A 14,637-nucleotide genomic window follows, 5' to 3' on the forward strand; every position below is an offset into this window, starting at 1 on the left:
TAATGTTAATATATTTTTGTATATTAAAATTTGAATATAACTTATGGTACTCAACTTACAATCGGTAATATACATGCATACATGTATATATGTATATATACGTTTGTTTACACATACATCTGTATGTCACACGCTTAAATATATAAAGAGTAGGCGTTTATGCATGTAGGCTTTCGCTCGAGGCCATTGGTCAGGAACGGACTTAGATTTACGAAGACCCAGACTCGATTTCGTTATCTAATCTTTCATGTAAACAACTAACATACACGGAGAATAGTATAATGAAATCATAGAGAGTTATACAGTAAGAGGAAATTTTGATAAATTATGACGTTTATTATTAATATTGAACTCTGAATGAAATTTCAGAAATGAAAATTAATATTTTCGAAGAAACGCGAAAAGGTAAATAAGTATAATAATAATAATAATAATAATAATAATAATAATAATAATAATAATAATAATGATAATAATAATTTAAATGTAACGTCGATCATGTTTCTATTTTCTTTTTTTTTTAATTATAAATGTATCAACTCGAAAATTGTTTTGTTTAGTATAATTTCAATCGTGTTTTAATACAATCAACAAAATCTTCAATAAAGATCTCATTTTACGTTCTCGTTAATTGAGATTCAATTTATTATGCACGATCTAACATGTAACTCTACGATTGTATGCTAATTTTGAGAAAACGGAAACGGAAATGAGTGGAAAGAAAGAAACAGAAGGCAAAGAATAATACTAATCTGACAAATTAGTATTATTGAATTAATTTTCATTAAAGTAATATTAAGATTGTAAATAATAAATTAGGATTGAATTTATTAAGAACAATTTGAACAAATATTATTTATGTTCATATTTATTGTTTATTTTTTAATTAGTAACTAATCTGAAAAATTAGTATTGTTGAATTAATTTTCATTAAAGTAAGATTAAGATTGTTAATAATAAATTAGGAATTGAATTTATTAAGAACAATTTAAACAAATATTATTTGTGTTCGTATTTGTTGTTTATTTTTTAATTAGTAACTAACCTGACAAATTAGTATTGTTGAATTAATTTTCATTAAAGTAAGATTAAGATTGTTAATAATAAATTAGGAATTGAATTTATTAAGAACAATTTAAACAAATATTATTTTTGTTCGTATTAATTGTTTATTTTTTAATTAGTAACTAATCTGACAAATTAGTATTATTGAATTAAATTTCATTAAAGTAAAATTAAGATTATTAATAATAAATTAGGAATTGAATTTATTAAGAACAATTTGAACAAATATTATTTGTGTCCGTATTTACTGTTTATTTTCTAATTAGTAACTAATCTGATAAATTAGTATTATTGAATTAATTTTCATTAAAGTAAGATTGTTAATAATAAATTGATATTGAATTTATTAAGAACATTTTGAACAAATATTATTTGTGTTCGTATTTGTTGTTTATTTTTTAATTAGTATTGTATATCTCGAATAAAAGATCTTTATTAGTAGGATCAATTTGAAACGATGTAAGTAGATAAACAGAGAGATATCTAAACTAGCCGAAAGTAGAAGTATATAGATACATAGGTCAAGGGATTCGCATGATCAACCAACCAAAACATTTTACGTCTACTTCAAAGACAATTTAGTATTCTTTTGTTTAACTATCTTTCTATAGCGAAGAAAGATAATTCTCGAGCGAGTAATTTAGCAAATAACTAACTAACAGTTTGACAATAATAATTAATGTTCGAGGGGGCGGGAGGGGGGTTCTTGGGTGAAGGGTTGAAGATTTTTCTTGATTTTTTTTCTTGTAATAATTAAATAAATAACAGTATACTAATATACTATTTAATATTGAAATTAATACGAATAAATTGAATTCTCGTAACATTCAAAATTATTCATAGAAAAAAAATTACGAAATAAAAGGGGAACGCGCGTCGAGACGAATTTCTCAAAGTTTTTAGGTAAAAAAAAAAAAAAAAAAAAAAGGAACAAAATCATGTAAAGTAACCAATCGTTACCAGCGATTAGAAATGAAATTGTTATGGACAATTTATTATAAATTATAATCGTTGTCGTTGTATTTATGAGTAATGTAAAAAAAAAAAAAGAAAAAAGAAGAAATATAAGTGCGGGGATATAATTAACGAAGAAAATAATCGAAAATACGAGAGGTAAAGAACCGAAAGTAGTATGTGGGATAAAACAGCTAACAGCACAAGTGCCACGGTCGCGTCAACCGTGTCGACCACTTTCACCAAGGATCCTGAACGACTTGGCCAGACGTTAGACGCTCCTAGACAGTTACCTACTCTCCACCATTTAACACAGAAATACCAACCAGCACCAACAACAGCATCAGCAACAGCAACAGCAACAGCACAACTACTATCACTGTGTTAATTCCGTATTTAAATCTGAAAAAAAGTGTACGTCTACCGGAAGAAGAAAAAGAAGAAGAAGAAGAAAACAAAATTCCAGTTTGATTAAGTTCGGCTAGATTCGTTTAGTTGAATTAAATTGTTCAGTTCAGTTCAGTTTAAGTTAAGTTAAGTTAAGTTAAGTTAAAGTTAAAGTTAAAGTTTCAACGTTCTACCTAAACTCCGATTGACATCAGTGTTTTATTAAATTCTCTCGCTTTCACGTTTCTTGATCTCGTGTATGGTATTTTGTTTTTATTTTATTTTCTTTTTTGTTGTTTTGTTTTTTCATATTGCGTGTTGTGTTACACGACGAGAAGGGGGAAGGACAAATTTATTGCACTTTTAAAGTACGTGCCGTGTTATCGTAAACGATAAGAAGAGAATAATAACAAATTGCAGTTTATTATTGATCGAGAAAAAAAAAGAAATAAAAAAGGAAAGGAAAAAGGAAGAAAGAAATAAATAAAGAAAGAAAGAAAGAAAGTAAAACGCAATATGGGTAGCAGCAACAAGTCAAGAAGACATTACAAGAAGGATTCGCGTTTCGTAGCTGATCTCTACACGTTCACTTACGACGATTTTGATCTCGTAAGCTTCAGGTTGCTCAATAATGACAAGTTACAGACGTAATCAGAAACCCCGACTAGTAATTTAAACGGGCGACAGCATCTAAACTATATCAAAACATGTCGAATTACTACTCCGATCGATTGTTTATATCGATACGACAAACATATATTTTATTCTAAGTTGCACACAAAACCACATCACACTATATTTAACTCTCTTTTAATATATATATGTATATACTTGTAGAACTTTTAATGACCATTTAGAACGTACGATTTGAAAGTAGTCGGTGGTAACCCTTTTTTAGGATCGAGGAAAACTAATTGCGTTGCGATTACAGATTTCTCTATTTTTCTCTCTGGTGTTTATACTGTTATTATTTTTATTATAATTATTTCTTTTTCATTTTCTTTTCTTTTTGGTTTAAATCAATATAATCGATCATTGGAGTTTACAAAAAAAATAAAAAAGAAAAAGAAATTGAGATAAAAATGAATAAACGAATAACAAAATAGAGAAATATAAAATACGATTTATCTATCGGAGTTAGGTTTATCGGTTTTTAAATAACGTATGCGATGAACTTTGGCCTTTAATCGCTATGCTAAATCCAATAATTGATGACAAAGTGAACGTTAACCGGATACGTCGTATTAGATCGAATTTTATTTCGTTGTATTTTCATTGACCTCCTCCCTCACGACTCGTTGCTTTAAATGTTAAACTTTTTGAATATATATATAAAAATATATATAATTGAATATATAATAAAAATAAATTGTAAAACAAAATAAAATATCACGTATATAAATAATATATTAGATAAATAAGATTTTGCGAGATGAAATTAAATAAAAAACACACACAAAAAATATAATTAAGCTGTCGCCCGGCATTAAGAATCGTTTGTTTTTTTTTTTTACTTTTTTTGTTTTCAATCAAATATATTCCAACGGTTAGAAAAATAAATTTCGAACGTCTTAGGAAGATGACAACGAAACAACCAAAGCACCTGTTCTGGTACCGGAAGTGACGATTCGTGAGAAACCAAAGGAAGAAAAAGATCCCGAGAGGGAAGATTTGATCGCAAGATTCGATAGATTGATACGAGGTGATCCAGATGAAACGCTACAGGTGCAATTCATTTTGTTTTTTGAAAAGGGTGATGGGTTATTATAACGTAACATAATTGCTTTTTTTTTTGGAGGAGGAGGAGGAAGAAGGGGAATAGTAGAAATAGATGTTTGTTCATGGTACTTTGATTTGAAAGATTTAATTAGTAAAAAGTATTTTTTTGTAGGATCTAACCATTGACATTATTAAATTATTCAAATATTAAAATTTATAATGTTTGTTAAATTATATATAATTTAATATAAAAATCAATATTATATATATAAGATCAATATAGTAAATCAAAAATACTAGTTTAACTATTAGCATTATTAAATTATTCAAATATTAAAATTTATATAATGTTTGTTAAATTATATATAATTTAATATAAAAATCAATATTATATATATAAGATCAATATAGTAAATCAAAAATACTAGTTTAACTATTAGCATTATTAAATTATTCAAATATAAAAAATTTATAATGTTTGTTAAATTATATATAATTTAATATAAAAATCAATATTATATATACATACATATAATCAATATGAACTATTTCAATTCTAAAATCTTCGGTCAACATGTTTTTATTAATAAATAAATAAAATAACGTATATAGAACTATTCTCGAACGTAAATATAAAAGAGTTGATTCTCTGGGAACGATAATAAAAAAGAAAAAAAAGAAAAATAATAATAATAATAATAACAATAAAAAATAAAAAGAAATAGGAACACGGGCTCGTAAACCGAGGCATGCATTATTAGTTGCACACGAGTATTCGTATATACGAAGTCGAAATGAAAGGCTTGCTGCCTAAGGCAATAAATTTCTTCCACGGTGGAGCTTTTTTTTTTCTTCTCACGCTTGCGGAAATTCTTAAGAAAAAGTACCAGTAGAGATTGTAACTACATAACACAACACATATAACACATATATATATATATATATATATATATACGAAATACTTTTTATTTGCCAACAGCGAAGAAACGACCGTGAGGAGATTAGAAGAAGACTAGCAATGGGTCCGGACGCCGAAGACATGCGCGCAGAACGAGGAAGAAAGCCAAGTCTTCAGTCACGTCTACAAAGTGGTTCGTATCGGTTCATTCCATCCCTTATTTCTTTATTTTGCGAAGCTCCCATTAAAGGGTTCGAACCCTTTAAGATCTAAAGATAAGTCAGTCTCACGGATCGTTATATAAAACCATTAACGAGATGACATTTAATAACTGGATAAAATTTAGCTCGAACGATTGTTATTCAAATTTCTATTTAGAAATAAAAGTGGTGTACGCGTTAGTTTGTTAAATTATTATTGTTAAAATATCAACGATATGACATTTAATAATTGAATAGAATTTTGCTCGAACGATTGTTATTGAAATTTCTATTAAGAAATAAAGGTGGTGTACATGTTAGTTTGTTAAATTATTATTGTTAAATTATTAACGATGTGACGTCAAATAATTGGATACAATTTTGCTCGAACGATTGTTATTGAAATTTCTATTAAGAAATAAAGGTGGTGTACATGTTAGTTTGTTAAATTATTATTGTTAAACTATTAACACGATATGACGTCAAATAACTGGATAACATTTTGCTCGAACGATTGTCATTGAAATTTCTATTGGAAATAAAGGTGGTGTACGTTTATTTATGAAATTATTAATTGCTTTATCTACGTAGGAAATTATTTGAACTTAATTATCTGTAATTTTGTTGGTTTTTACTATAAAAGGTATGAATCTTCAAATTTGCTTCATGAACGATACACCATCAGATACGGAATCGTCATGCTCAGAAAGCGACGCCTTGCCTGGGTCCACACCAATGTCCCGTGGATCGAAACAACAAACAAAACAACAAGCACCCTCAAGACCACAAGTACTAAGCCTACCACCATTGAGACTAGACTCCGGGACAAATTCAGCCCCTGTGGATGAAGCTGATTTCTTTGCGCGCCAAGCGAAACTTCAAACCGAAGCACGAATGGCACTTGCACAAGCTAAGGAAATGGCACACATGCAAATGGAAGTTGAAAGGCAAAGGCTCAAACAAAGTCCCATCACGGAAATGGTCCGATCCAGTTTGGAAAAGGTAAGAAAATCAAATAGATTACGTCTCAATAAATAATATTAATTTTCTTTATAAACCTTGAAAAAAACATTTTCGTTCAATTATTTGTCTGAACTTCTTATTCAAACATTTATTATATATTTATTAATAATAATATATTGACTGTCATTTTTTATTACTGTATATCGTAATCGTACTATCAACAAAACTGCATGCAGTACCTAATTGGAATATACATCGTATATAAATCCTAAAAAAACATTGTCAATTATTTGTGAATTTCCTATTATAAAACATTTATTATATATTTATTAATAATAATATATTGATTGTCATTTCTTATTGCTGTATATCGTAATCGTACTATCAACAAAATTGCATGCAGTACCTAATTGGAATATACATCGTATATAAATCCTAAAAAAACATTTTCAATTATTTGTGAATTTCCTATTATAAAACATTTATTATATATTTATAAATAATAATATATTGATTGTCATTTCTTATTGCTGTATATCGTAATCGTATTATCAACAAAATTGAATGCAGTACCAAGTTGGAATATATACAGTGTTTGTACATGAAAACTTAGAAAATATTCATAAGGAAATTTGTTGGTCATGGTATTGATTTTTAAATGGTTACTTTTTTTTTTAAAGGTTGGCGTTCAACTGGGTGAAGATAGGCGACGATTATCTCGAGTTTTACTTACGGAACTAAATGTTGCTCAGTTACAAGTAATAGCTAATGATTTACACGCGAGGATCGCTGCTTTGAACGAGGCTTTAGTTGAAGGACTCTTGAGAAGGGATGATTTACATATGGAGCAAGATTCGATGCTAGTCGATGTTGAAGATCTAACCCGATACTTGTAAGTATAATTACAAAAATTCATTAACATTCATGAACGCATTTTTACATCGAGTGTCATTTCAAATCCCCTACACCGTTAAAGTTTTATTCGAATTTTTCTTTTGATAACTATTAATATAACGTATTTTGTGAGATTAAAACAATTTAAAAATAAATAATACATTGGTATATATATATATATATATCTTAATAATATATATTTTATGAATTTAATTTGAATGTATTAATTATAACAACGAGTAAATTAAACGAGTGCGAAAATAATTTATATAAAAAAATAAAAAAAAACATTATACGTCACTAAACAATCCTTAAATATTAATAGAATGTTCGATATACCTTAAATAATAATTAATTAATAGAAATAAATGTATATTGTTGTTTAAAATCACGTAGTATGTGTTCGGAGTACCGTCTTCCTCGAAATCAAACAATAAACTGACTCATTTCTCCTCTGTCAAAGTACTTTTATTGAATATTGTTTATATGACTTTCCTTAAAAGGAAATTTTATTTATAAGGTAAATTATTCCTTTTTTACACATGCGCAACGTTCGGAACGTCGAATAAACAACATTTAACAAAAGAACTGTTACAGAGGACATTGACCCAGTTCAACGGTGGATTTTGAAGAAGACGGTATTCCTGACATATATTCCGTGCTTTTAAACAATAAAAGACACTTGCATCGATTAATTAACAATTATTTTAATGCACTAATGCACTCTACTTATATTACAGAAAAATTTGACCCTCGAAGTCATCACTGTGCAGGAGTATTAAAATAATTGCATAAAAATGATAAAAATACTAAAATCCGAACGTTATAATCCTAAATTTTATTAATTAGGTATATTATTCCTGTTATACTCATGCATAACATTTGGAAAGTCGTATAAACAATATTTAATAAAAGAACTTTCATAGATGACAACGTGTCAGTCTGAAGGGGAATTTCAAGGAAGATGGTACTCCTGACATATACTCAGTGCTTTTAAACAACAATAGATACTTGCATCGATTAATTAACAATTATTTTAATGCACTAATGCACTATACTAATACTTATGATTGTTTAAAAGTATATACGTTTGTAGAAACATTTACATACATATTAACATATTTTAAATATTAAATAATTTCGATTTGATATTTTTCTTAGATAATAATTTTATTCTCCAAGTCAACACTGTGCAGGAGCGTTAAAATAATTGCATAAAAATGATAAAAATACTAAAAAACGAACGTTATAATCCTAAATTTTATTAATTAGGTATATTATTCCTGTTATACTCATGCATAACATTTGGAAAGTCGTATAAACAATATTTAATAAAAGAATTTTCATAGATGACAACGTGTCAGTCTGAAGGGGAATTTCAAGGAAGATGGTACTCCTGACATATACTCAGTGCTTTTAAACAACAATAGATACTTGCATCGATTAATTAACAATTATTTTAATGCACTAATGCACTATACTAATAATTATGATTGTTTAAAAGTATATACGTTTGTAGAAACATTTACATACATATTAACATATTTTAAATATTAAATAATTTTGATTTGATATGTTTTTTAGATAATAATTTAATCCTTCAAGTTAACATTGTGCAGGAGCAATTAAATAATTGCATAAAAATGATAAAAATGCTAAAATACGAACGTTATAATCCTAAATTCTATTAATTAGGTCTATTATTCCTGTTATACACATGCGTAACGTTTGGAAAGTCATATAAATAATATTTAATAAAAGAACTTTCATAGATGACAACGTGCCAGTCTGAAGGGGAATTTCAAGGAAAACGGTACTCCTGACATATATACTCAGTGCTTTTAAACAATAGACATTAATTAACAATTTTTTTAATGCACTAATGCACTCTACTAATACTTATGATTGTTTAAACAAAAAAATATTCAAATATTACATACCTAATAACGTATTTTGAATATTAATTAATTTTAATCTTATGTTTTATTAGATTAAAATTGTACCCCACCCTCTCCAAAGTCATCACTGCTTAGGAACGTTAAAACAAATATACTTTTGTTGAAATAATTATATTAAAATGAATAGAATTGTCAAATTTTCTGAACGTTATAATATTAAATTCTATTTATTAGGAATATATTATTCTCGTTATATATAATACATGCTCAACTTTCGGGAAGTGATATAAACAACAATCAATAAAAAAAATTTAATTATTTTTCATATAGGACAATGTACCAATCTAACAATGGATTTCGAGGAAGACGTTACTCCCATCATATATTTCGTGTTTTTAAATAATAATACACATTTTTTTCGATTAATTAACAATTATTTGAATATTCTACTTATATTTAAGATTATTTAAACTGTGTAATACATTTATATATATATTTCAACGTTCCTTCCTAATGATAAACTTTAACGGTGTATAATTTGAATCGACACTCGCGTTATATTTTGTCCCACTTTATATTTCCTAATCTTAAGAATATTTATTGCAAATATAAATCATGAAAAATTATTTATATAAAAAAAGAAAAAATGTTTTGTTTCTTTGTTTTCTTTTAACAGAGGTGCCAAGCAAGAATCCATGAAAAAGAAACAACAACAAACGGTTACGGTTAATCGGAATAATCAACAACAACAACAACAGACTACGATCAATCAATTAAAAAACACCATCAAACCGAAACTTACGCACCGTAGTTTAGTTGCTCTCGTTAGGAAATAATCTTTTGCCACGAGACTGCGCAGTCTCGTCGGAAATTAAAAAAAAATAAAACGAGCGGAATTAATTCATCAGGGACGAAGAAGAAGAAGAAGAAGAAGAAGAAGAAAAAGAAGAAGAAGTAGAAGTAGAAGATGAAAAAGAAGGGAGAAGCTTTGCAGCGTCTTATTAAAAAAAAAAGAAAAAAGAAAAAAAAATTAAACGTCTGTTCGGATAATAATAATAATAACAATAACAATAATAAGAAGTATTAAAAAAAAAAAGAAAACAAACAATACAATGAAAGAATCAGAACAACAACGGAAGATGACAACGCGACTGGATTAAAAATAAACAAAAGGCAAAACGCTGCAATCCTTGAAACAAAAATCCAAGGTGTGCCTGCTTAGTACTTTTAGCAGACGTTGTTTCGACAAAATAATCGGGGCTGGGGGATGAGATTAGGGATGATCGGTACGAAAGGGGATTGTTTCAAACTGGGAAAAAGGAAAAAGCAAGAAGAAAAGTAAAGAAAAAAGAAAAAAATTAAAAAAAAAAAAAAAAAAAAAGAAAACAAAAAGGAAGAATTTTTTTCCAAAATTTCCAACAAAAGGTTTTTACAGCTTCTGTCGTTATCTAAAGTAAATCAACAAAAGTAGATTTTACCTAACGCGTACCAACGTAATAGAATTATTATACACATAAATAGAAGGGTCGAAAAAAACAACAAAAAAGAAAAAAAAAACAAGTAGAAAGGAAAAAAAAAATGATTCTAACTACGTTTCAGTACGAGAGTTGTTGTTGCAATCTCTCTATCTCTCTATCTCTCTCTCTCTCTTTCTCTCTCTATTTCTATCTCTATTTCTATATACGGATCCAAAAAATGATCTGATTGTAATCCACCAACACTTATGCATGCAATATGTTTACCGAGTGTGTATCAACATTGCCTTTATATAATAGTGCGCCCCCTCCCCCCTCCCCCACCCCCTTCCCCGCCCCGTCAAAAACGAAGAAAGAAAAAAAAAAAAATAAATGCAAATCTATCTCTCTTTTCATCAATGTAATTTGTATATAAGGCCGAGATTTTTTCTTATAGCGAATGATGTGCACATATGTTTGAAATAATTATCTATCATTGTATTATTTCCACTTCGTTATTATATCGCGTTATTTATATATAAATAAGTTATATATATATATGTATGTATGTATGTATCATTAATTTTCGTTATTATTTTCCATGTCTTCCAAACGATTATAAATATCTCTTTTGTATTTATTTGAATTGAATTTGTTCTCTTGTTATATTTTGTTCTTTTCTATTGTTGTTTTCCTTTTGTTTTAAATTATACTGCGATTTACTATATATATATACATATGTATAATGGAGAATACACACAGAACAGTATGTTGCATATCAATTAGGAAAAAAAAGTAGAAGAAAAAAATGTTTGTATTGTTAAATCAACGAGAAAAGATATTTTTAAGTTTTTACATTCCTGTTCGTATCGTTAAGATTTTTTTTTTTTTTGATAAACGGTGCGTTGCGTGTGATACGATAATTAATTGGGCAAAAAATAATTTGCAGCGTGCATTTGTATGGGAAAATATTGAAATAATCGTAGGAGGGGCGGGGGGAAGGAAGTTTCTTCTATTATCGTTAGGGAGAACAACATCGTCGATCAATTTTGCATATCATTAATTCGTGCATCCGAAATTATATTCTAAAAGTATATATATATATATATATATATCTTCCTATACCTTTTTCGCTCATATACAACAATATTTATTAGATGACAATTTGAAATGAATGCATCATCCTCCCATTAGTTGATTGAAAATAATTGAAGATACGTTTTAAAGTCAAACGGCAACACACATTTTTTCTTTTTATTCGTAATAAAATAAAATAAAATAAAATAAAATAAAATAAAATAAAAAAAGAAGAAGGTGTGTAAGAAAAAAGTGCATAAACGTTATTGCACTTGGTGCATCATTAATAATTATTGGAAAGAGACAATCGAACGTAACGTCGAACGAAATATCCATTTTTATTGAATTATTTTATTTAATTATCGTTGCCACACACACATGTATATCTCGATGAGAATGAATGAACGAATGAAAAAACAATTCATTGATTGATGCACGTGCCAACGTTCCGCAAATATATATCCCCCCCTCCCCAACCCATTGATATGAATAATATATTAATTGATTGAAAGAAGAGAAACGTTTCATTAACAATGCATTGTCGTTGAATGAACGAACGATAAAAAAAAAAATAGGCCGACAATTAACTTTAAATGACAGTCTAATTAACAGTTCGAGCATTGTTTAATTTTAATTATTCGAAGATGATGAGAGAAACACGAGAGGAAACACGCGTCGAGAAAACGTGAGAACGTAAACCATACTCAAGGACAAAATTCATTCTTATGCAGATTTTTTTAATGTACACTCAATTGAATTTTTTTCAATTCTTTCTTTTTCTTTTGTTTTTATATCTTCGTTCGTTGTTGATGCATTCATCGTCATCATCATCATCTGTCGATAGCAGATATAATATTGGCTTCGGACAAAAATAATGAAATAAATAAATAAATAAATAAATAAATATACGAATCTCCCCCCCTGATCGAGCTTTAGACGCGTAGAAAAGAAAAGAAAAGAAAAATTGTGCCACGAAAAATATCTAGAAACGTCTCTTCGTGCGCACGTGTTTAAAAAAAAAACGCGCGTGTAGATGATGCAGCATGTGATATGTATACTTCGAAATGTGCACGATTGAATTTTAGAGATGAGGAAAAAAGCAAATGTTGTGGTGGTGGTGGTGGTTTAGTATGAAGACATCTCAAATGATTGATTTTAATTCTGAAGCCTTGCAAAAGATGGGAAGACAAGAAAACCATTCAAATTCAGGATCATACGTTCATATATAACATACACACATAAAACACTCACACACGCACATACCTTTACGAGATACCCGTATTTATAATAATTACAAAAAAAAATTATAATAATTATTATTATTATTATTATTATTAAAAAAATAAAAAAGGACCTCGAGAACTTGAATTCCATCCGCAAAGGAGAAGAACACACACGTACACGTACACACACAGAACAAACGAACAGTCATAGAAAATAAAGTCTAAAACAACACACACTTTGCGTATTATCTACAAAATACTTTTAATCGTAATATTAATTAATAATATACAGATTGTAAATAACTAAACAATAATAAAATATGCTGTAACAAGTTTTTCTCTTCCGCATCTTTATCTCATATTATTTTCTTTTGTTTGTTTGTTTGTTTCTTTGTTTTCTTTTCTTTTCTCTTTATCTTTTTTTTTCTTTTCTTAATGTTTTTCTTCTCTTTCTATTCTTCCTCTTCTTTTCTTCACATTTTCGCAAGAATCATCGATTTATTTGACTCCTTCCGATCTCTCTTATAGTTTCGCAATATAATAATAAACACGCAGCATACTCGCGAAAATGATTGAAATTCGAATTGTTAACGAGACCGAAAGCGGGAAGAAGGCACAGGGTTGTTTTAAAGTTAGATTATTTTTTGGATGATAGTGATATTACTTTACCGCTGGAAAAAAATTCATCTTTCTCTCTTTCTCTCTCTCTCTTTCTTTCTTTCTTTTCTTCGTTCGTTCAAATTCACAATGGCGCGAAATTATTCGTAAAGTAAAAGAAACATTTGTCCATTTAATTGCTCTTTCTTGCGGCGTGTTTTGTGTGTTGCGTTGATTATTTTTAAAAATTATGTTTGGTTTATTTGGAAGCTCCACACTTCTTTTCTTTTCTTTTCTTTTCTTTTCTGTTCTTTTAATTTTCTTTCTATTCCAAATTATAATACACAGAGAATAGGAGAGGGGGAACGAGCACCGTGTCAATTCTCGCGTGAAAAAAGAAACTCGCGAAAAAATTCTTTTCTTTCCAAAAGTGTTGTACAATTAATCAATGAAATAATTTAATTAATTACAAAAAAAAAGAAAAAGAAAAAAAAAGAAGTAAGGAGGAAAGGACTGAGATGCGCAAAAGTCGCACGCCATTTTGTTTTCCTTTCGTATTATTCTTTCCTATCATCGTATGGGCATCATCATCATCATCATCATCATTATTTTACGCAAAAAAACGTAAAGCTTTTTTTTGAACGCATCGCTGAGAAAGGAGTACTATTTTCTTTTTTTATTCTTGTATTTTTTCTTTTTTCTTTTTTTGTAAGAACACAAGCGGCGACAACGCGTTAATACTCGTACGCTTATCCTTTTTTTTTTTAATCCTTTTTCATTTTTTTTCCCATTCTTTATACATATATATAATAATAATATATGTAATATGTACTAATTTTTTGTCGTCAGGTGCCACGTTTTTTCCTTTTTTTTTCTTCTATTTTCTAACGCAGGGCACGGACGATAGAATCCTAAGCCTCTCTCTCTCTCTCTCTCTCTCTCTCTCTCTCTTTTCTCTCTGTCTGTCTCTTTCTCTCTTTTTTTTCTTTCTTTTATTCTATCTTCCTTTCTCGAAATTATGCATTATTATTATTATTATTATTATATTTATTATTATTATTATTATTATTATTATTAATATTATTAATATTATTATTAATATTATTATTATTATAATTATTATTATTATTATTATAATTATTATTTTAATATTTTCTTTTCTTTTTTTATTTTTATTTCAATTTCAAAAATTCGCGCGAACACACTCTCGTATATAATTATATTTTAAAACTTTCGCATGTCATAACTGTAAATATTACATCTACTGTACAACGAAGCTCGCTCTTTTCGTAGCGTTTTTTATTTGTT

At 28.0% G+C, this 14,637-nt stretch overlaps 1 protein-coding gene across 1 annotated transcript in view; it reads left to right on the forward strand.

The window, feature by feature from the left end:
- LOC122515910 (ras guanine nucleotide exchange factor B) overlaps positions 1–9,893 on the forward strand; it is a 20,719-nt gene extending 10,826 nt beyond the window's left edge. The window contains exons 7-13 of the mRNA XM_043633406.1: positions 2,336–2,411; positions 2,896–3,015; positions 3,982–4,131; positions 5,105–5,216; positions 5,867–6,225; positions 6,867–7,078; positions 9,655–9,893. Of these exons, the coding sequence (XP_043489341.1) occupies positions 2,336–2,411; positions 2,896–3,015; positions 3,982–4,131; positions 5,105–5,216; positions 5,867–6,225; positions 6,867–7,078; positions 9,655–9,814 (1,189 nt within the window). The 3' untranslated portion in view covers positions 9,815–9,893. The remainder of the gene's footprint in view (positions 1–2,335; positions 2,412–2,895; positions 3,016–3,981; positions 4,132–5,104; positions 5,217–5,866; positions 6,226–6,866; positions 7,079–9,654) is intronic.
- The last annotated feature ends 4,744 nt before the right edge of the window (positions 9,894–14,637 follow it).

This window comes from Polistes fuscatus, unplaced genomic scaffold, assembly GCF_010416935.1.
Source record: "Polistes fuscatus isolate 324 unplaced genomic scaffold, CU_Pfus_HIC Scaffold19, whole genome shotgun sequence".
Classification (NCBI taxonomy): Eukaryota; Metazoa; Arthropoda; class Insecta; order Hymenoptera; family Vespidae; genus Polistes; species Polistes fuscatus.